Source organism: Myxocyprinus asiaticus, chromosome 39, assembly GCF_019703515.2.
Source record: "Myxocyprinus asiaticus isolate MX2 ecotype Aquarium Trade chromosome 39, UBuf_Myxa_2, whole genome shotgun sequence".
NCBI classification, from domain to species: Eukaryota; Metazoa; Chordata; class Actinopteri; order Cypriniformes; family Catostomidae; genus Myxocyprinus; species Myxocyprinus asiaticus.
In genome coordinates, this window is record NC_059382.1 from 4,847,402 (window position 1) to 4,864,814 (window position 17,413).

General features: G+C 36.7%; 1 protein-coding gene across 1 annotated transcript in view; it reads right to left on the bottom strand.

Moving 5' to 3' along the window:
• Positions 1-780: 780 nt before the first annotated feature.
• LOC127429629 (calsyntenin-2-like) overlaps positions 781-17,413 on the bottom strand; it is a 61,428-nt gene continuing 44,795 nt past the window's right edge. The window contains exons 12-17 of the mRNA XM_051678758.1: positions 13,642-13,847; positions 12,362-12,523; positions 12,126-12,268; positions 11,251-11,365; positions 9,325-9,509; positions 781-4,729 (exon numbers count right to left, since the gene is read on the bottom strand). Of these exons, the coding sequence (XP_051534718.1) occupies positions 4,568-4,729; positions 9,325-9,509; positions 11,251-11,365; positions 12,126-12,268; positions 12,362-12,523; positions 13,642-13,847 (973 nt within the window). The 3' untranslated portion in view covers positions 781-4,567. The remainder of the gene's footprint in view (positions 4,730-9,324; positions 9,510-11,250; positions 11,366-12,125; positions 12,269-12,361; positions 12,524-13,641; positions 13,848-17,413) is intronic.

A 17,413-nucleotide genomic window follows, 5' to 3' on the forward strand; every position in this document is an offset into this window, starting at 1 on the left:
TAGGGATGTATAAAGACTGGGGCTAGTCGTCACACTTATTAATACAGTGAATAATTCTCAAGGAAGTCAATTTCTGTGTGCACACGTCTTGAAGACTTGACTTAAAATGAAGTTATTGGAAATTGCCACTGTTATTACCCCCTAAAAAATCTTGAAGTTGAATAGACACAACTTGCCCCAACATGCACCGATCAGCCACAACAAAACCTGTTACTGTGCATGTTGTGCTAGACGGCTGGTTTGAGTATTTCTGTAACTGCTGATCTCCTGGGATTCTCACACACAACAGTCTAGAATTTTCTCTGAATGGTGCCAAAAACACAAAACATCCAGTGAGCGGCAGTTCTGTGGACAGAAACACTTTGTTGATGAGAGAGGTCAACAGAGAATGGCCAGACTGGTTCAGACTAAGTCTACAGTAACTCAGATAACCGCTCTGTACAATTGTGGTGAGAAAGAGTAGTATCTCATAATGCTGTTCTGAGATGCGGGTTGGCGCTGTTCTGGCGGCACGAGGGGGACCTACTCAATATTAGGCAGGTGGTTTTAATGTTGTGGCTGATCGGTGTACGTGAAGACAAGCCAAGTCGAGAGTGCATGAGGTGCTAAAGACAATGAACCACTAGATGGCGCTGTTGTATTAAATTAATAGAGCTTCATTAATACATAGGACATCTCGACAGATGTTCATATTTTTTGTTCAATCAGTACAGCAGAAATAAAGCCACGGTGAGTAAAAATGAGACCGTTAATTATTTAAAACCAATTTTATTGGCTCATTTACATAATACAGCAGTGACCAGTGACCACAAAAAATGGGCAACATTCTATTGAGTATGAAAGATGTACAAATACATGACGTATTCATTTGGACTCTACCTAAAAAAACGTCAATAACGTCACTGTCAAATTCCAGAGAGAGGCAAAGAAAGACAACGTTGAAAACGATGTAGACGCAATGTATGCAAATGGATTTACACTGTATAAAAATTCACAAGATACACGACAAAACATGTATGCTAAAGGAAAAATGTACTATAAGCACACAGAAAATAAACATAAAAAGGGACAAATTCCCAGATACCTTCTTTAATGCTACAAAAAATAACCCCCCCAAAAATTGTAATCTTCCTTTATCATGGCAAATATAAAAAAGGTCCACTGATTTATAATTTCTGCGCAAATTCACACAGATCATTATTTTATTTGTATTATTATTGTGTGGGATGCGCTGAGAGGTAAGATGCAGAATAAAATAAAAGGCAGAGGCTATTTGCACCAAGTTTAGACAGTGCAAAGTTTATTTTTGTTGCTAAGTGCAAACAGTGTTAGATGTTATTTGCAGACCTTATTCACAGCAGCGCCATCTTTGATTTTTAATGGGAATGACAACAAGGCTGTGAGGAATAGATGTACAGTCTCTTCAGTAGGCTGTACTGCAGTTTAAATTGTTTTTGGATCATTCCGCGGATATAACATTGATAAAATATCTTTCTAAGAACGTTCAGTAGACAAAAAACTCCAGACAACATGACACACCCGTGCACAGACCCTAGGTGGTGCTCAAGCACCTGCACTTTTGGCCTCTGACTAGATAAGTGCCCTTTTTGCAAGACATTTTTTTTCTTTTTCTATTTCTTTTTCTAATTTTATATTTTAGTTTTTAAATTTTCAATTAAAAGCGTGTTGTAATGCCCGACAACTGCATTTTAGTTCTAATTCTGCGAGACAGCACCACAGTTAACGCACGCAAATCGAGCGCCCTGCGTAGTATGGAGTTACATACGTGCCACAATTCTGCACGCGCAAAATTATATTTTGAGCGCACAAAAATGTTCTGTGCATGCAAGATGAAATTTCGAGTGCACAAAAAGTTATTTTGCATGTGCAAGATTATATTTTGAGTGCAAAAAAAAATGTTCTGCACGCGCAAGATTATATTTTGAGTGCACAAATATTTTTCTGCATGCGCAAAATGAAATTTTGAGAGCACAAAAAATTTTCTGTAAGTGCAAGATGATATTTTGAGCGCACAAAAAGTTATTTTGCACGTGCTTGAACTCAGTTTTGTAAAGCAATGTATCTTCTTGCAAAGATAAATTCACTTTGAACAAACGAAAATCAATTTTGCACTAAAATCAATTTTATTTGAATGTGAATTTTGCTTTCTCCTCCTACCCACTCTGCATGCAAAATACCTTTTTACGTGCTCAAAATATCATCTTTCACTCGCAGAATATTTTTTGAGCGCTCAAAATATAATTTTGTGCATGCAGAATAGGGCACAGATAGAACTCTATAGCGGAGCAGCATCCATGTCTCTCTGACCTGCCTTCATTAGTGACAGCCAGCAACGATAGTGTTTGCCCTAAGCTTCGGCACTGTTTGTCACTGTTGTGAAATTAAACCACTATTAAAACATCTCAATACAGCCAGACTAACTTAGGCAATAGCCCTCCATTAAGCGTAACAGCAAGCTAGCTAGTCTGGCATTGGAGAATAGCATTGTGACACCGTCGTCAGGGGCGGACTGGCCATAGGGAGAACCGTGACTTTTCCCGGTGGGCTGGCCACAAAACGGCGTTGCGATATGAAGAAGGGTATTTCGCTTGAGCACCTGCCCCCCAAAATGTCTGTGCATGGCCCTGCAACATGAGATCAAGGAGCTTTTTACAGCTTTGTACCGTGCGTGTCATTGAAGAGACTGTAAGACTTTCCCTCACAGCCTCATTGTCGTTCCCATTAAAAATCAAAGATGACGCTTCCGTGAATAAGGTCTATTAAATAGAGCCATCACTGTGTGTTTATAGTGTTTATTTAGAGTCCCACAGACACCCTACACCATCCCCTACCCATGAACCGTACCCTAACCTTTACCTTCCATTACAAAAATTAACCATGGTTTTACTACAGTAACCATAGTTTCACCATGGTATTACGTAAAATCATTGTAACCACAAAATGAAACTTGGTTACTATATTAACATCATATTACTTTAGTAACACAATGGTTAATTACATTAAAACTTTGGCTTCTGTCAAAAAACATGGTTACTATAGTAAAATCATGGTTAATTTCACCGGGATCAAACCTTTCTCTCAACTCCCTGACCTTCACTGTGACCAAATCACTGCGAGGAAATCTGCCTTTATATAATATATAATATTAATATTAATTATGATTTATATATTATATAATGATAAATACAAATTATGTATTTATTATATAATAAGTAGTATTAAAGGTAATATTAAGAGTGTAGACAGGAAACAGGAAGGGAAAAAGTGGGACAAATAGCAGATTCTAACCCAGGTCGTCTGCACGAAAAAGCACATCCATGCCTTCGTTAAACCCCACACCACTGTAGCGACACTAGGGGTGCAATATCTTCAATTTCTGTGTTTCCACCAAACTGTTGGAGTGCAAACCTGTGTTGCAGGTGATATTTACACCTAGTGCAAACAGTCAATCCATATATAAAAACATAAAACTGCAAAAAAAAGGTAAATAAAAATGATCACTGATTCATTGTGGGAGGTTCGTTCTGACTCGTGACTACACTTAGCACAGAGCCTGACATCGGTTCTCGGCATTTCGGACATGTCTGAAGGAATCAGTTCTCAATCTAGTGTACTGTTGACTTGATCATTATTGTGACTGGATCAGTTCATTGCAATGAACTGATAGCAAAAGCAGACATCACTTGTTCTAGGATCATATTACTGATTTAGGAACTTACCGATTAATGTTGACTCAAGATGCGTCGAGATCCGTACAAACCTATTCGGCCTGATTTTGTGAACTGGTTCAAGCGGCTGAAAAGAACCAGTTCAAAGGAGTGATTCGTTCACTGAAACCACAGACATCGCTACTTGACTCTTCATGTAGGTGCCGATTAATAATTAAATCAACAGAGACTGGTGTTTACGTTATGTAGCCACAAATATATCGATTTTAAAAACAATACACCTAATAATCTGAAATCTGATATTTACTCGTACGTACTGGCAAAATTAATTATCAGTCGACCTCTAGGTCTAATTAAATCTTTTCCTCCACAGCTGAATTTTAGGGCCACTCCAATGAGAATAATGAGGAAAAGACAATCATTTCACATTGAGAGGCTTTTGGAATAAATTAGCTTATCGCACTAGAGAGGACTGTTTTCAGTCTCAAAAAAAGAAACTCTTCTGATCAAAAGCTTGAACAGACTGCTGGTTGATGAGCATTCTGATGCCTTAGCAATCCACAGCTTCTTCTTTGACATCACTGTCTCTTCCTCTCTGTTAATGTCCTCCAGCAACGGAGAGACAGAGCTGATAAAGGGATTGAAGAGGATGCAAGACTTTGACTGGTTCTGACACCAAACAGTATCACAAAAGAATCAGAGCTGTTTCAAAAAACACAGAGTCGTTGTCTTTTCAGTGTTTGTCTGTGTTTGTGAGAGGGTTGAGTCTTTTAACGTGTAAAAACGGAAATGTGTTGCAGGTTGTACTGCCATTGAGATGTTACAGGTAGAGTGTTGTATTTGTGAGTGTATGTATGTACAGGTATATGTTTGATTTCTCAGTGTATTGTTGCTTTTCTCCATTGCATTGTGGTTTGATGGTGTATGACAGATGTTGTAGTTTCTTCATCACTGTCTGATTCAGCACTAGAGATATCTTCATCTTCATCATCGTCCTCTTCCTCTATTAGTTCTTCTGCAGGTTGCAGTTCTTTAAAACTCTGGAATTGTCAAAAGTTTCAAGTTTACAAAATGAAACTGCTCAACTAAACGCAATGATATTTCAAATGGAAAAAAAGGGACCATACATTTGCACATATCTTCGGTTCCCTGGAGTAGAACAAGGGTTCCAAATAGTTTTTGTAAGCTGATTGGTGTTGGGTAAGTTACTCAAAAAAGTAATCCACTACAAATTAATAAATACTTACTGGTTACTTAATCACATTACTAACTACTTTACTTTTTTGTTACTTTCTAAAACATTTTTTGCAGAAATGTGTTTATTTTTTACTCAACAAATTCAAATTTCAAATACAAAATGTGTATTTTTCCTCGTTGTTCACTGTCACAATGTCACACTCCCCTGTTTCTCTCTTAAAATGACTTATTAGGGGGCTTCACCTTAAGCTGTCACAGAAATGCAAAAAGAAATACATCTGAACATAATTTATGTTTTCAGTTGTACATAAATAGAAATGTGTAACCTAAGTAATGTACTTAAAAGTAATTAACTTAAATCTGATTTCCAGAGTTTAAAATGTAATGCGTTACACTTTATTTTTTACTAAAATTAGATTATAGTAACAAATTACTTTATCACATTACACCCAACACTGCTGCTGACTATGATATACAGCATTTACTAATTCTTTACTTGAGGTACTCCCTGAGACTGAAGTAATGTTCAACATCAATCTTATATTAAAATAAATATGAATAATACATTTAACCCTTTTGTTGTTCATTTTGTGCTAACACATATTGTGTTCCCGGTCAAAAATTACCAGCCCACTAAGATTGTTTATAAATATAAATAGATATTGCATAGATCTTTTTATCAACTAATTATGACAGGTTTTGCACTCATATAAACATATATTTTATTTTAAATATATTTTTACTGAGAGAAGGATTAATTGACCTGAGCTTATTCCTGGGTCAGCGAGGGGCACTCTCTAAGGAAAATAATAATAATAATAATTGCATAATAAATTAATAACTACTTGCTTGATCTGAACAAAATAAGTGTCATTTTAAAGCTTAGACTCTGGACTTTACAATGCATGTAGCTGATCGTAACAATTCTTAAATACTGCTTTTTAATTTGCTGAAAAATAAGAACTGTTTCGTTCTCATTATCTGCAAATTTGTTATCAAAACAATTATATTCAGAGTTGGTAAACCATAAAAAAAAGATTAGATAGCCATGTGTTATACACTGGCAGCCAAAAGTTTGGAATAATGTACAGATTTTGCTGTTTCGGAAGGAAATTCGTACTTTAATTCACCAAAGTGGCATTCAATTGATCACAAAGTATAGTCAGGACATTACTGATGTAAAAAACAGCACCATCACTATTTGAAAAAAGTCATTTTTGATCAAATCTAGACAGACCCCATTTCCAGCAGCCATCACTCCAACACCTTATCCTTGAGTAATCATGCTAAATTGCTAATTTGGTGCTAGAAAATCACTTGCCATTATATCAAACACAGCTGAAAGCTATTTGGTTCGTTAAATGAAGCTTAACATTGTCTTTGTGTTTGTTTTTGAGTTGCCACAGTATGCAATAGACTGGCATGTCTTAAGGTCAATATTAGGTCAAAAATGGCAAAAATGAAACAGCTTTCTCTAGAAACTTGTCAGGTAATAATTGTTTTAAGGGAATGAAGGCTATACAATGCTTGAAATTGCCAAATAAACTGAAGATTTCATACAAAGGTGTACACTACAGTCTTCAAAGACAAAGGACAACTGGCTCTAACAAGGACAGAAAGAGATGTGGAAGACCAGATGTACAACTAAACAAGAGGATAAGTACATCAGAGTCTCTAGTTTGAGAAATAGACGCCTCACATGTCCTCAGCTGACAGCTTCATTGAATTCTACCCACTCAACACCAGTTTCATGTACAACAGTAAAGAGAAGACTCAGGGGTGCAGGCCTTATGGGAAGAATTGCAAAGAAAAAAGCCACTTTTGAAACAGAAAAACAAAAAGAAAAGGTTCGAGTGGGCAAAGAAACACAGACATTGGACAACAGATAATTGGAAAAGAGTGTTATGGATCTTAACCCCATTGAGCTTTTGTGGGATCAGCTAGACCAGGGGTCGGCAACCTATGGCACGCGTGCCAGCATTGGCACGCGGAGGGGTAATCACTGGCACGCCAGCAACAGCGAGAGAGAAGTAGACTATTTTATTTAGAGGAAATTCCGCACCTGCATTCCAATCTACATCTTGACGTAATCCTTCCTCATGATCACACATCATGTTTTCATGAGCTGAATGGGAGACTAAACAAAAAGTTAAAATGTGATGAGACTGCAGTATACCCAACAGACTCACGCAGCGCGTGCAAGCCATTCGCGCATCACGAACCAGCAGCGCTTCACTTTCGGTTAATCGCGAGTAAACGCGCCCGCTTTGCTTCAGTCACGCTGCACGGATGACAGCCTACATTCTGTGTTTCATTTGTTTCTTTCTGCTTTCAGAACAACACGTGATTTAATAAGGAAAACACCACTATTAATCCTTGAGATTTCCAACCCAGCATACAGGTACACATTCCTTAAATCATGGTCACACTCAAAATTACATTAAACGATTAAAAGAGAAATCATAAAAATCTGAGTCTAATCAAAATATAAATTAAAGTTTTAGGATTTTGTAGGTGTGATTCACCGAAAATGGCTAAATAATTGTTCAGCTTGTAATGTGCGAATTGGTTGCACATGTAGCGTGAGTCTTGTCACACTTTAATAGTGTTTATTCTCCCATCAGCTGATGAAAACATGCTGCGTGATCATGAGGAAGGATTACATCAAGATGTAGATTGGAATGCAAGTGCGAAAAACTTCATACAAGTAAAATAGCCTGCTCGTCTCTCGCTGTTGCTTGCGTGCTAGTACTCAGTCGGCACAGCCATTAACTAGGAAAATAAAAAATGGCACACCATGTCAAAAAGTTTGCCGGCCCCTGAGCTAGACTGTAAGGTGCGTGAGAAGTGCCCGACAAGACAGCCACATTTATGGCAAGTGCTACAGGAAGTGTGGGGTGAAATGTCACTTGAGTATCTGAACAAACTGACAGCTAGAATGCCAAGGATTTGCAAAGCTGTCATTGCTGCACATGGAGGATTTTTTGATGAGAACCCTTTGAAATAGTTTAAGAAGTTCTGAACATTTTTTTCAAATTATAATAGTAATTTTTCACGTTATTAATGTCCTGACTGTACATTGTGATCAGTTGAATTCCACTTTGGTGAATAAAAGTACCAATTCCTTTCCATAAGAGCAAAATCTGTACATTATTCCAAACTTCTGGCCACCAGTGTATATCATTAGAAAGGTCTCAATTAGTAGAAAGCTTTTAGCAAATTTTTTTTTTCACTCAGAGGCCAAACTGCAGTGAGTATTTGTGTATGAAATTCTCACAGACACACATAAATATTATAATCAGAAGTTTCTTTTTGTCACATTTTTCCTTTTTACTCCTGCAACATACATATAACATAGACACTGACTTATCGTAACTTACAACAGACTATCTCGATTCAAACGAGCCCAAACACAACATAATATGATAAGTAGATCTTGAAATATTCCACAAAAAGTGTACATGAAAAGACGATGCACAAAAGGGCGCACTACACACATTGTGTGTGTGTGTGTGTGTGTGTGTGTTTGTGTGTTGTGTGTGTGTGCACATGTCCGCGGACTTTGTGTGTGCAAACACACATCCACAAATGTGCTCATCTAAAGGTTTGGGATGCTCCTGAACACTTAATATTTCTGTATTTTGTAGTCTAATCCATTCATTTCCAATGGCCGGTCACTTTTGACCGGGAACACAAGTGTAACAAAGTGAAATAAAACCAAAAAATTTTTAGAAAATGGTCCAACTGTTTTTGTATGTTTTCAGATACAATATGTGAACAAAGTCAAGGAATTTTTTACCAACTGAATTATGTAAAAAAAAAAAAAAAATCGTAAGAAAAAAAAGTTGTCCAGGTCAAAATGACAGGACTACAACAAAAGTTAATGACTTTTTTTTTTTCTAAGATATACAGTATATGATACTGTATAAATATTTTAAATTGTTTTATTTTAAAATATATATTTTTATATTTAATGATTATATTGTGTTTTTATTATAATTTTATAGTATAAATTATATTTTAAAAAATCTATAAAAAATATTTTATATTTAAAAAATGTATTTAATCTCTCAAATATCCTACAGTTCCATTATTAAGCCCAAAGGATTTACCAACCCCCGTTGGAAGACCCTTTCCTTGAAACTACAGTGTATTTTAATAATTTGTTGACCTATCCAGTGTATTTCATTATGAGAATCGATACTCTGGTGGGCTGTCCTGCCAGCTGTAACAAGCACGAACAACCCTATTTCCAGGAATCAATCATGGATCCACATAAACCCTGTCAAAGTGACATTTGGATCAAAACTGAACATATTGTCACCATTAGTTTTCATGGTGAGTCCTGCATGCTGTGATGGTTTGACAGGCATCACAATTTTGGCAGTCCTTATTTTTATGTCTTGTCTCGGTTGGGCATGCCGATGGTTTGTCTTACCTCCAGTGGGTTGACAGTGATGGATAGACACAAGCCATCCCAATCCAGTTGTTTTTCTTGCAGCTTGTGTGCCTGCATATCCTCTTTGTAACGTGTTTGATAGAGGTGGTGAACACCCAACGCAACCACCACCACCAGGGCGGCGATACACACAACAATCACAACAGTGGCAGCACTGGGTACAGCTAGAGAAAGACAATAAATAAATCTAAATAAATACATAATTTTCTCCTATTTCAATTAGGAATGTGCGAGACTAGTCGACTAAATGGTTCTGATGCTGCTAGTCAACACTGGAATTACTAGTCGGTTAATATATCCCCCCATTAAACTGATCATCATTTTTACACATTTACATTTGGCTTTATATTTTTACAGAGGCTGCATTTAAATTACTGTCAATAATAAAAATATTATCTTAAAAAGAGGATATCTGGAGTAGATACAAAGTTTCATTTCACCTCTCTCACTCGCGGCACGCAGGAAAATGTCCTCTCGCTAGACAAGCAAACTCAGCAAAGTAGTTATGAAATCACTTCGGTGGTGGTTTCCAAACGTTTGAAAGTCCCTATAGATGTTTTCACATTTGAGTCTTCTTTAAATCTGTGCATGCTTGTACGTTATTTTTCCGCTGTGCAGGCTTTTTCAAGCGCAGGATAGCCGCCTCAGGTGAGTCTAGTCCCGTCTTTCTATCGACCATGTCAACGTGTTAATTTTGCTCATCAAAACATGTATGCTTTTGAGTAAGTAGCCTAGAAAATGACTGTTTATTTTCAACGAGGTGCCGACTGCTTAATGAGTTAAACTATTAAACTTTTATTCTGCGTGCACGTCATGTTTAGAATACATTAGGTTTATTGTACGCTACATCACAGGCCTATTATTTCTATCCTATAGCGACTTTTTTTTTAACATCGTAACTGTTATTGGTAAACGTTCTTTACCGAACAGCTGTCATGTTAGATCAATGGCTAATGTACGACTGCACGTCGTGAAATATGCGCAACATTTCAGCAAAAAAAATTGGGGGTCATAAACACATTGGGTCACATAAACAAATATTTTTGACTGTTTTCTGAAGGTTGGTTTCTTTTTAGACTTGTCGACTTCAACTTTCCGTTTAAACGTCAGTGAAATTGACGTTTCACTGACAGCAGCACATCAGATGACATCAGACATCCCTAATTTCAATTTTTACATATTCCCATAACTCACAGACTACTAGAAATCTACCTGCCTCTACTTCCCATTTTTGTGGTGTAAGAAACAGGTAACCATTCCATTATATTTACTAAAATCTTTGAAAAAATTAAGAAACTAGATACTTTAATTACATTATGTTACATATTTTAAAAATGTAATCTTCGAATAAAATCATAACATTTTTATTTTACAACTAGTGATACACTGCTGAGGGGCAAAATTGTTTGGTGTGGTGGAAAACAAGGCCACAACAGTTCTCATTTTTTAAAATTGATAATATAAATAATAAATATATAAATAATATTGTGGCATGGGGGCGTGGCCATGTGTCTGTCTGCGGGAGAGGGAAAGCAGTAAGGCTCGTCACCTGGGCTGTAATTACTCTAACACCTGTCTCTCATTGTAATGATGGTGGAGGGAGACCTGATAAGGCATACCAGAGTGTCAGAGTGGGAGAGAGTGTGGCAAGAGAGCTGGTGCCCTTCCGGCCTTACCACTTTCCCTCTCCTGCAGACAGACACATGGCCACGCCCCCATGCCACAAATATATAATAAAATAATATTCACACAATAAATACTGAAATAGTTTGTTTATTTCACTCTTTGTTTAGATTATCATAGTACTTATAAACAAGTAATATTTTTTGTTTTAAATATGTTCATGAAAATCAACCCCTGGGACATGAAATTGCCCGAAGTTGAAGAAACAAGACTGTCACTCACCTAAGCTGTGGGTGTTAGATTCCACTACCATAGGATGAATCATTTGCATGTATTTGGGTGGGGCCATCACATGATTGACATGTTCGGTGGCTTCCTCTCTGTGCAGAATGTTGACCTAGAATGCGACGGGGTCATAGAGAGGTCCTTTAAGGTCATATGTCACTATAACGCACAGCATGATTTAATTAAAGGAGTTTTCCAAGTTATACAAGTTAAGCTCAGTTGACAGCATTTGTGGCATAATACTGATTATCGAAAAATTATATTTTTACTTGCCCCACCTTTGCTTTAAAAAAGGCAAAAATCTGGGTTTCAGCGAGGCACTTACAATAGAAGTCAATGTGGTCAATCCGTAAACGTTAAAATACTCACTTTTTCAAAAGTAGAGCCACAAGACATAAACAACATCCATGTAAACATGATTTTAGTGTGATCAAATCACTTACTAACCTTTTCTGTGTAAAGTTATAGCCAATTATACAACATGTTGTCATGACGATGTAATGTCAACAATCCTGAAAACCCTAAAAAGACTGTAAAATGACAATTTAAACCACTTTACAGCTCAAATAATACATGTGTTTTAACAGAAGTATCAATGTAAGTGCTTTTATAAATTTGTAAGCTTCGGATTTCTGACTTTAAACTCTCCAAAAATTGGCCCCATTCACTTCCATTGTAAGTGCCTCACTGTAACCTCGATTTTTGCTTTTTTTTAAAGAAAATCATTTTTGTGGTAATCAACATTATGTCACAAATGCTGTCGATTGAGTTTAACTTATATTGAAACCGGAATATTTCTTTAAGGACCATGTCAAGATCACACTCTCTCTCTCCCTCTCTCCGAAAAGACATATGTTTTGTTCTGTTCTCACCTGTAGTGTGTACTGATTGCTGGTATAACGTCCATTGAGTTCGGAACAAATCAATCTGAAGGATCGGACGGAGTCGACAGCTTGACGGCTTTGATAACGCACCTCTCTGATCACATCTGCGTAGTGAGAAATGGAGTCCACACCTGCAACACAAAAACTCACACATATAAAAAATATATTACATAAAGATGGGAAATGAGGAAATTGTACAGGGAAAGACAAAGTAATTTTTTTACCATATATGGACATGCCGGTGGTAGAGTTAGTGTATTCTAGTTGTCTGCCCAATAAGGCACTGCGATGCAGTTCTAGACTCTCTAGCCCCGCCCTTAACTCCTCCCCCAACACCATGATGTCACAATAGTCCAGGTTATGAGTGAATACACCTGACCTATGATCTGTAAGCACATGCACAGATAAAACAAGTGGGTTATATTTCTACCTACTGTACTGAATAATAATGAAAAGCAAAATGTTTCTCTCTCTTCAAGGGTTCTTGCAGTAAAAGAACTGTCAGATAAATGCTTAACAGCTGCATGGCCATTTTCTAGCTCCTCTCTGACCCTTTCAATTAAACAGGCTGTTTTGCTGTACCCTTAAGACCGCTATATGTAAATGTTCTATGGCTAACATCCCAACAAGTTGTCGAATAATAAATAGGTGTTAAAATGTATATGTGGGCATCATCTCTTTATGTATTAATGCCATTTACAGACACTGATTAAAAAAAATGTGTAGGTTAATTTTCATTTATGTAGAGTATGTCTACATAGTCATAATCAAACTGATCATAATCAAAGTTTTTTTATTGAAATGTGTTCAAAGATAGGTCCCATTGAAAGTAAACTTAAACAAGGCATTAAATGCACAAAAAAGATACATGGAGGGGTGTTTTTGAGCTAAACACCCTCATAAAAGACTGATGTGTTGTGTTCAGAGTGTGGAAGGGGCAGTGAGCATCTGTCTTTTATGATTTATTAACATGTTTGTTTGCATTCATTGTTGTTCTGTTGTTTACCTCCAAAAACAGTGTGCAGTTTGTCAGTGAATAATGTGTCTCAGTGTTTGGGGACTTTCTGTTTCAGGGTTGCATGGAGAAATTTTGTTAAAGGAATAGTTCACCCAAATATTAAACTTTTAATTCTGTTATCATTTTCTCACCCTAATGTCATTCCAAACCTTTCTAATATTTTTTTTCTTCCATTGAACACAGAAGAAGATGTTTTGCAGAGTGTTTACGCAGCACATTTGGTGGCATTGTGGAGCTCCAAAAATGACTAAAGCACCATAAAAGTTGGCTTAAAGTCTTTTGAAGCCATAGGATAGCTTTGTTTCTGTATTTACTGAAAATCTGACCCTTCACCTTAGCTCTCAAATCTCATTCGCATATTTGTACTTGTACCATATGCCATTTTTTCTCTCGTGTCTTGTAACTGATTGCAACACATAGAGTCAATGATGACAGAATTTCCGTTTAGAGAAGTAAAGTGGTTATCAGCCTAATTCTCATCTGTACCTGTGTTATATGTAGGTTCATCACCCTTTGTAACTGTACTGATGATATGCAAGTCCCTGAACAGTGATAGGCCTTGGGCAAGGTTGGAGGCGGGGACAGTAAGGTGCTCCACCCCAGTGATTGTGATGTGTGGTTTACTGGGCTGCATTACCATGACAACTGCCTCAATATCAGGAACAGAAATGCACATATCCTCTCCGAAACACCTGCACGGATCACACACACAAAGATACCACTATATTTCAGTTTTCTGCATTAAAATTAGCTTCTACCTTTACTAATGTTAAAAAAAAAAATTGGCTGCTCGTTTTATTAGTTACTAAAGCATAATGCATGGATTAAATCACAAAAGATTTCGCTTTTTTTTATCTGACGCAAGTGACATGGGTGATTCAAATCAATGACATTTAAAGGTGCTATATGTAATACTTTTACTGTACTAAATCATAAAATGACCATAATATGTCATTAGAGAATTAGGAAACATGCTGAAATACTGGCTTCTCCGATAACAATGCTACAGCCAGTATATTCTAGTTTGAAGTTTCCATTCCGGGCCGGAATTTCTGTTTATGTTTTGACCTGTGTGATCCCGCCCACTGCCCACTCACCTATAGTATTTCGACACCGCCGGGTTGCCAGATTTGAACAGGTTTGCAGGCAAACAACACTGCGTGTTGCAGCCATGGAAGCCAGAAAACGAACTGGATCAGAGATAACAGATTCAACCCGACCTAAAAAGCCTCGCCATCCATCTAAAAACCACCATGACCAGAGGCGTAGTAAAACAAGGATAAATACTGGAGATGCCTTTGGAAGATGGAGACAGCTTAAAGCCCAGAAATCCTTTAAAACGGATGCTGAGTTGGCTAATTTGCGTCAACATTCTGGCAACCCGCATGAGCTTCGAGTCTGGGGCGGGGCACACAACTCGCCAATATTTTGAATTTGGACTGCAGTACCCCATTTCAAACACTTGTTATCAATCTTACATATAGCACCTTTAAATAGGTAATGCTTACCTACATAACTCCATGTTTTGACACATTTGTGGAATATTCCTTACATTAAAGCAATATTCCGGGTTCAATAGCAATGTTAAGCTCAGTCGACAGAATTTGTGTCATAATGGTCATTACCACAAACATTTATTTTGACATGCCCCTCCCTTTTTTTAAAAAAAAGCACAAATCTGGGTTACAGTGAAGCACTTATAATGGAAGTGAATGGGGCCAAATTTCTGAATGTTAAAATACTCACTTTTTCAAAAGTATAGCCACAAGACATAAACAATATGTGTGTTAACTTTATCAATTTCTAACCTTTTCTGTGTAACTTTACAGCCAATTTTGCAATTTTGTTGTAAATGATGATGTCAACAAACCCTAAAATCAATGTAAAAATGACAATTTAAACAACCTTACAGCTCAAATAATACACAAGTTTTAACAGAACAGTTAATATAAGTGCTTTAATAAAATTAAACGCTTCACATTTCACCATTTAAACTCTCCAAAAGAGTTAGCCTCACTAACCTTTTTTTTTTTTTTTTTTTTTTTAAGAAAAGGAGGAATGAGTCAAAATTATTTGTTGTGGTAATCATCATTATGCCGCAAATGCTGTCGATTGAGCTGAACTTGTATTGAACCCGGAATATTCCTTTAAGCCACAAAAACAAACATATAATGAATAAAATCACAATGTGTCTTCTTCTCATTTGTGACAGCTAAAAATTCCATTGCCATAGGCACAAAACTATTATTTTTAAACAATAACAAAAAAAAAAAAAAAAAAAGGTCAGATGTGGTTTCATGGCAGGTAAGAAATATTTATGGCTGGTAAATTTTTCGTAATTAATTTTGGACCCTGCACACAAACACATGCATTCAGACAGGAAGACATCTCCACTTCTATCAAAATAATAATAATAACATTAGACAGTGATTTGTAGTGTGTAAACAGATGACTTGGGATTGTTCCCAATTCATTACACAGACTGCAGTCACTGATAACTAAACACAAAAAGAGGAAACAAGAAAAACACGCCTGGAGTGAATTAATAACATGTCAGCTTTCTTGAATCTTGCAGTAATTGGACTTAATAAGCTTAAACCTAAAACACAAACTGTGTTTACAAGAATTAATTTACAACTCTACTGATTTTGCCTCCATGAATGACAGGAAGTGCATTATCCGAAAATGAAGCGCAGATTCAACATTGCTAATTAAAGATGCTTTCCTTAATCCGGATGCAAACGAACACTCGCTTTCATCAACAAACAGGAAATGAATGGAGGAAACAGTCATCTGTGATAACAAACTGAAAGTTTAGATACGTCCAGGCCTGAAGAGATTTGTCCACATTTATACTGTTTCAAAACACTTGAAAGAGCTGTTCATTCAATGGTGCATTCAGTAGATTAAAACAAGAAAGTATATACAACTTTTTTACTCAAGAGTTAAATAAGCTTTCTTACTCATAATAGTGTAATTTTGAAAAGTCTTTGCGTATGTAGTTCCTGTCTTTGTGTATGTGTATGCACGCATGTGTGTGTGTCCGATGCAAATTTCCTATTGATCTTTGAGAAAAAGCTCCACCCACTGCCTCACATTGAACCTCAGAGGGGGCGGGCCATATGCATCTAGTGCTCATGCATATTCATGCTCTGTTATGAATATTCACCTTGTCCCAGTGGGTATGTTTGTGCTCCAAAACCAAATCTCATTCTGTCATCCTCTTTCATTACTGTCTACACATAAAAATTAAACCTCCCTAAGGATGGAATAAAGATTTGATGGAAGAAAAAAGTAGAGCAAGTAATCAAGAAGAAATAATGAAAGTCATTGATCAGTTTCATGTTGATTTCATAATTACATATACTGTGTTAAAGGAATAGTTCACCCACAAAAATGAAAATTCCTTAATGTTGTTTCAACCCTGTATTACTTTTTTTCTTCCATAAAACATTAAATGAAATATTAGGCAGAATGTACAAGCTTTATTTTTCTAAAAGTGGATGGTGATCATACTATCGGCTCCAAAAAGAGCAAAAAACACCATGAAAGTATTGAAAGTAATGAGATTTGAGGGCTATGGCAGAGGGGAAGATTGACAGCAAATAATGGCTTAAATTTTGGTCTGTTCCTCATACAGAACTATTGCATGGCTTCAGGAAATTTGGAATATAGCACACAAGGCACATGTAATACTTTAATGGTGACTTTTGGAGGTTGGCAGTATAAATCGCAATCCACTTTCATTGTAAAGAAAAAAAAAGAGCAGCTTGGACATTCTGCCTAACATCTCCTTTTGTATTTAATGAAAGAAAGAATGTCACGCAGGTTTGAAACAACGTGAAGGTGATTGAATGACAACGTTTTCATTTTTTGGTGGACTGTTACTTCAGTAATCCCTATAAAAACGAAATTAACATAATAATTTCATTTTTGTCTATTGTGTTTATCAGCAAGGCCATAGCAAGGTAATCTGGGCTCCCTGACTGTACATTGCTCTGGGCCCCTTTCCTATTAAAGAATGCAGTTTAGAATTTGTTGTGGGGCCCCCTGGACCTTTGGGCCCCTAGAATCGTTACCACCTTTCACACCACTAGCTACGGCCCTGTTTAACAGTATGAGACAGTTTTGGGATCCTTTCAAGCTCTGAGCCAAAACTGCAGAACAAACTTCTGTGCCACAAGTTGTGATGCCTCAGGATCTGAACCACAACACAACTGTTTGATCATTAATAATGTTATATTTTAGTTATAAAATT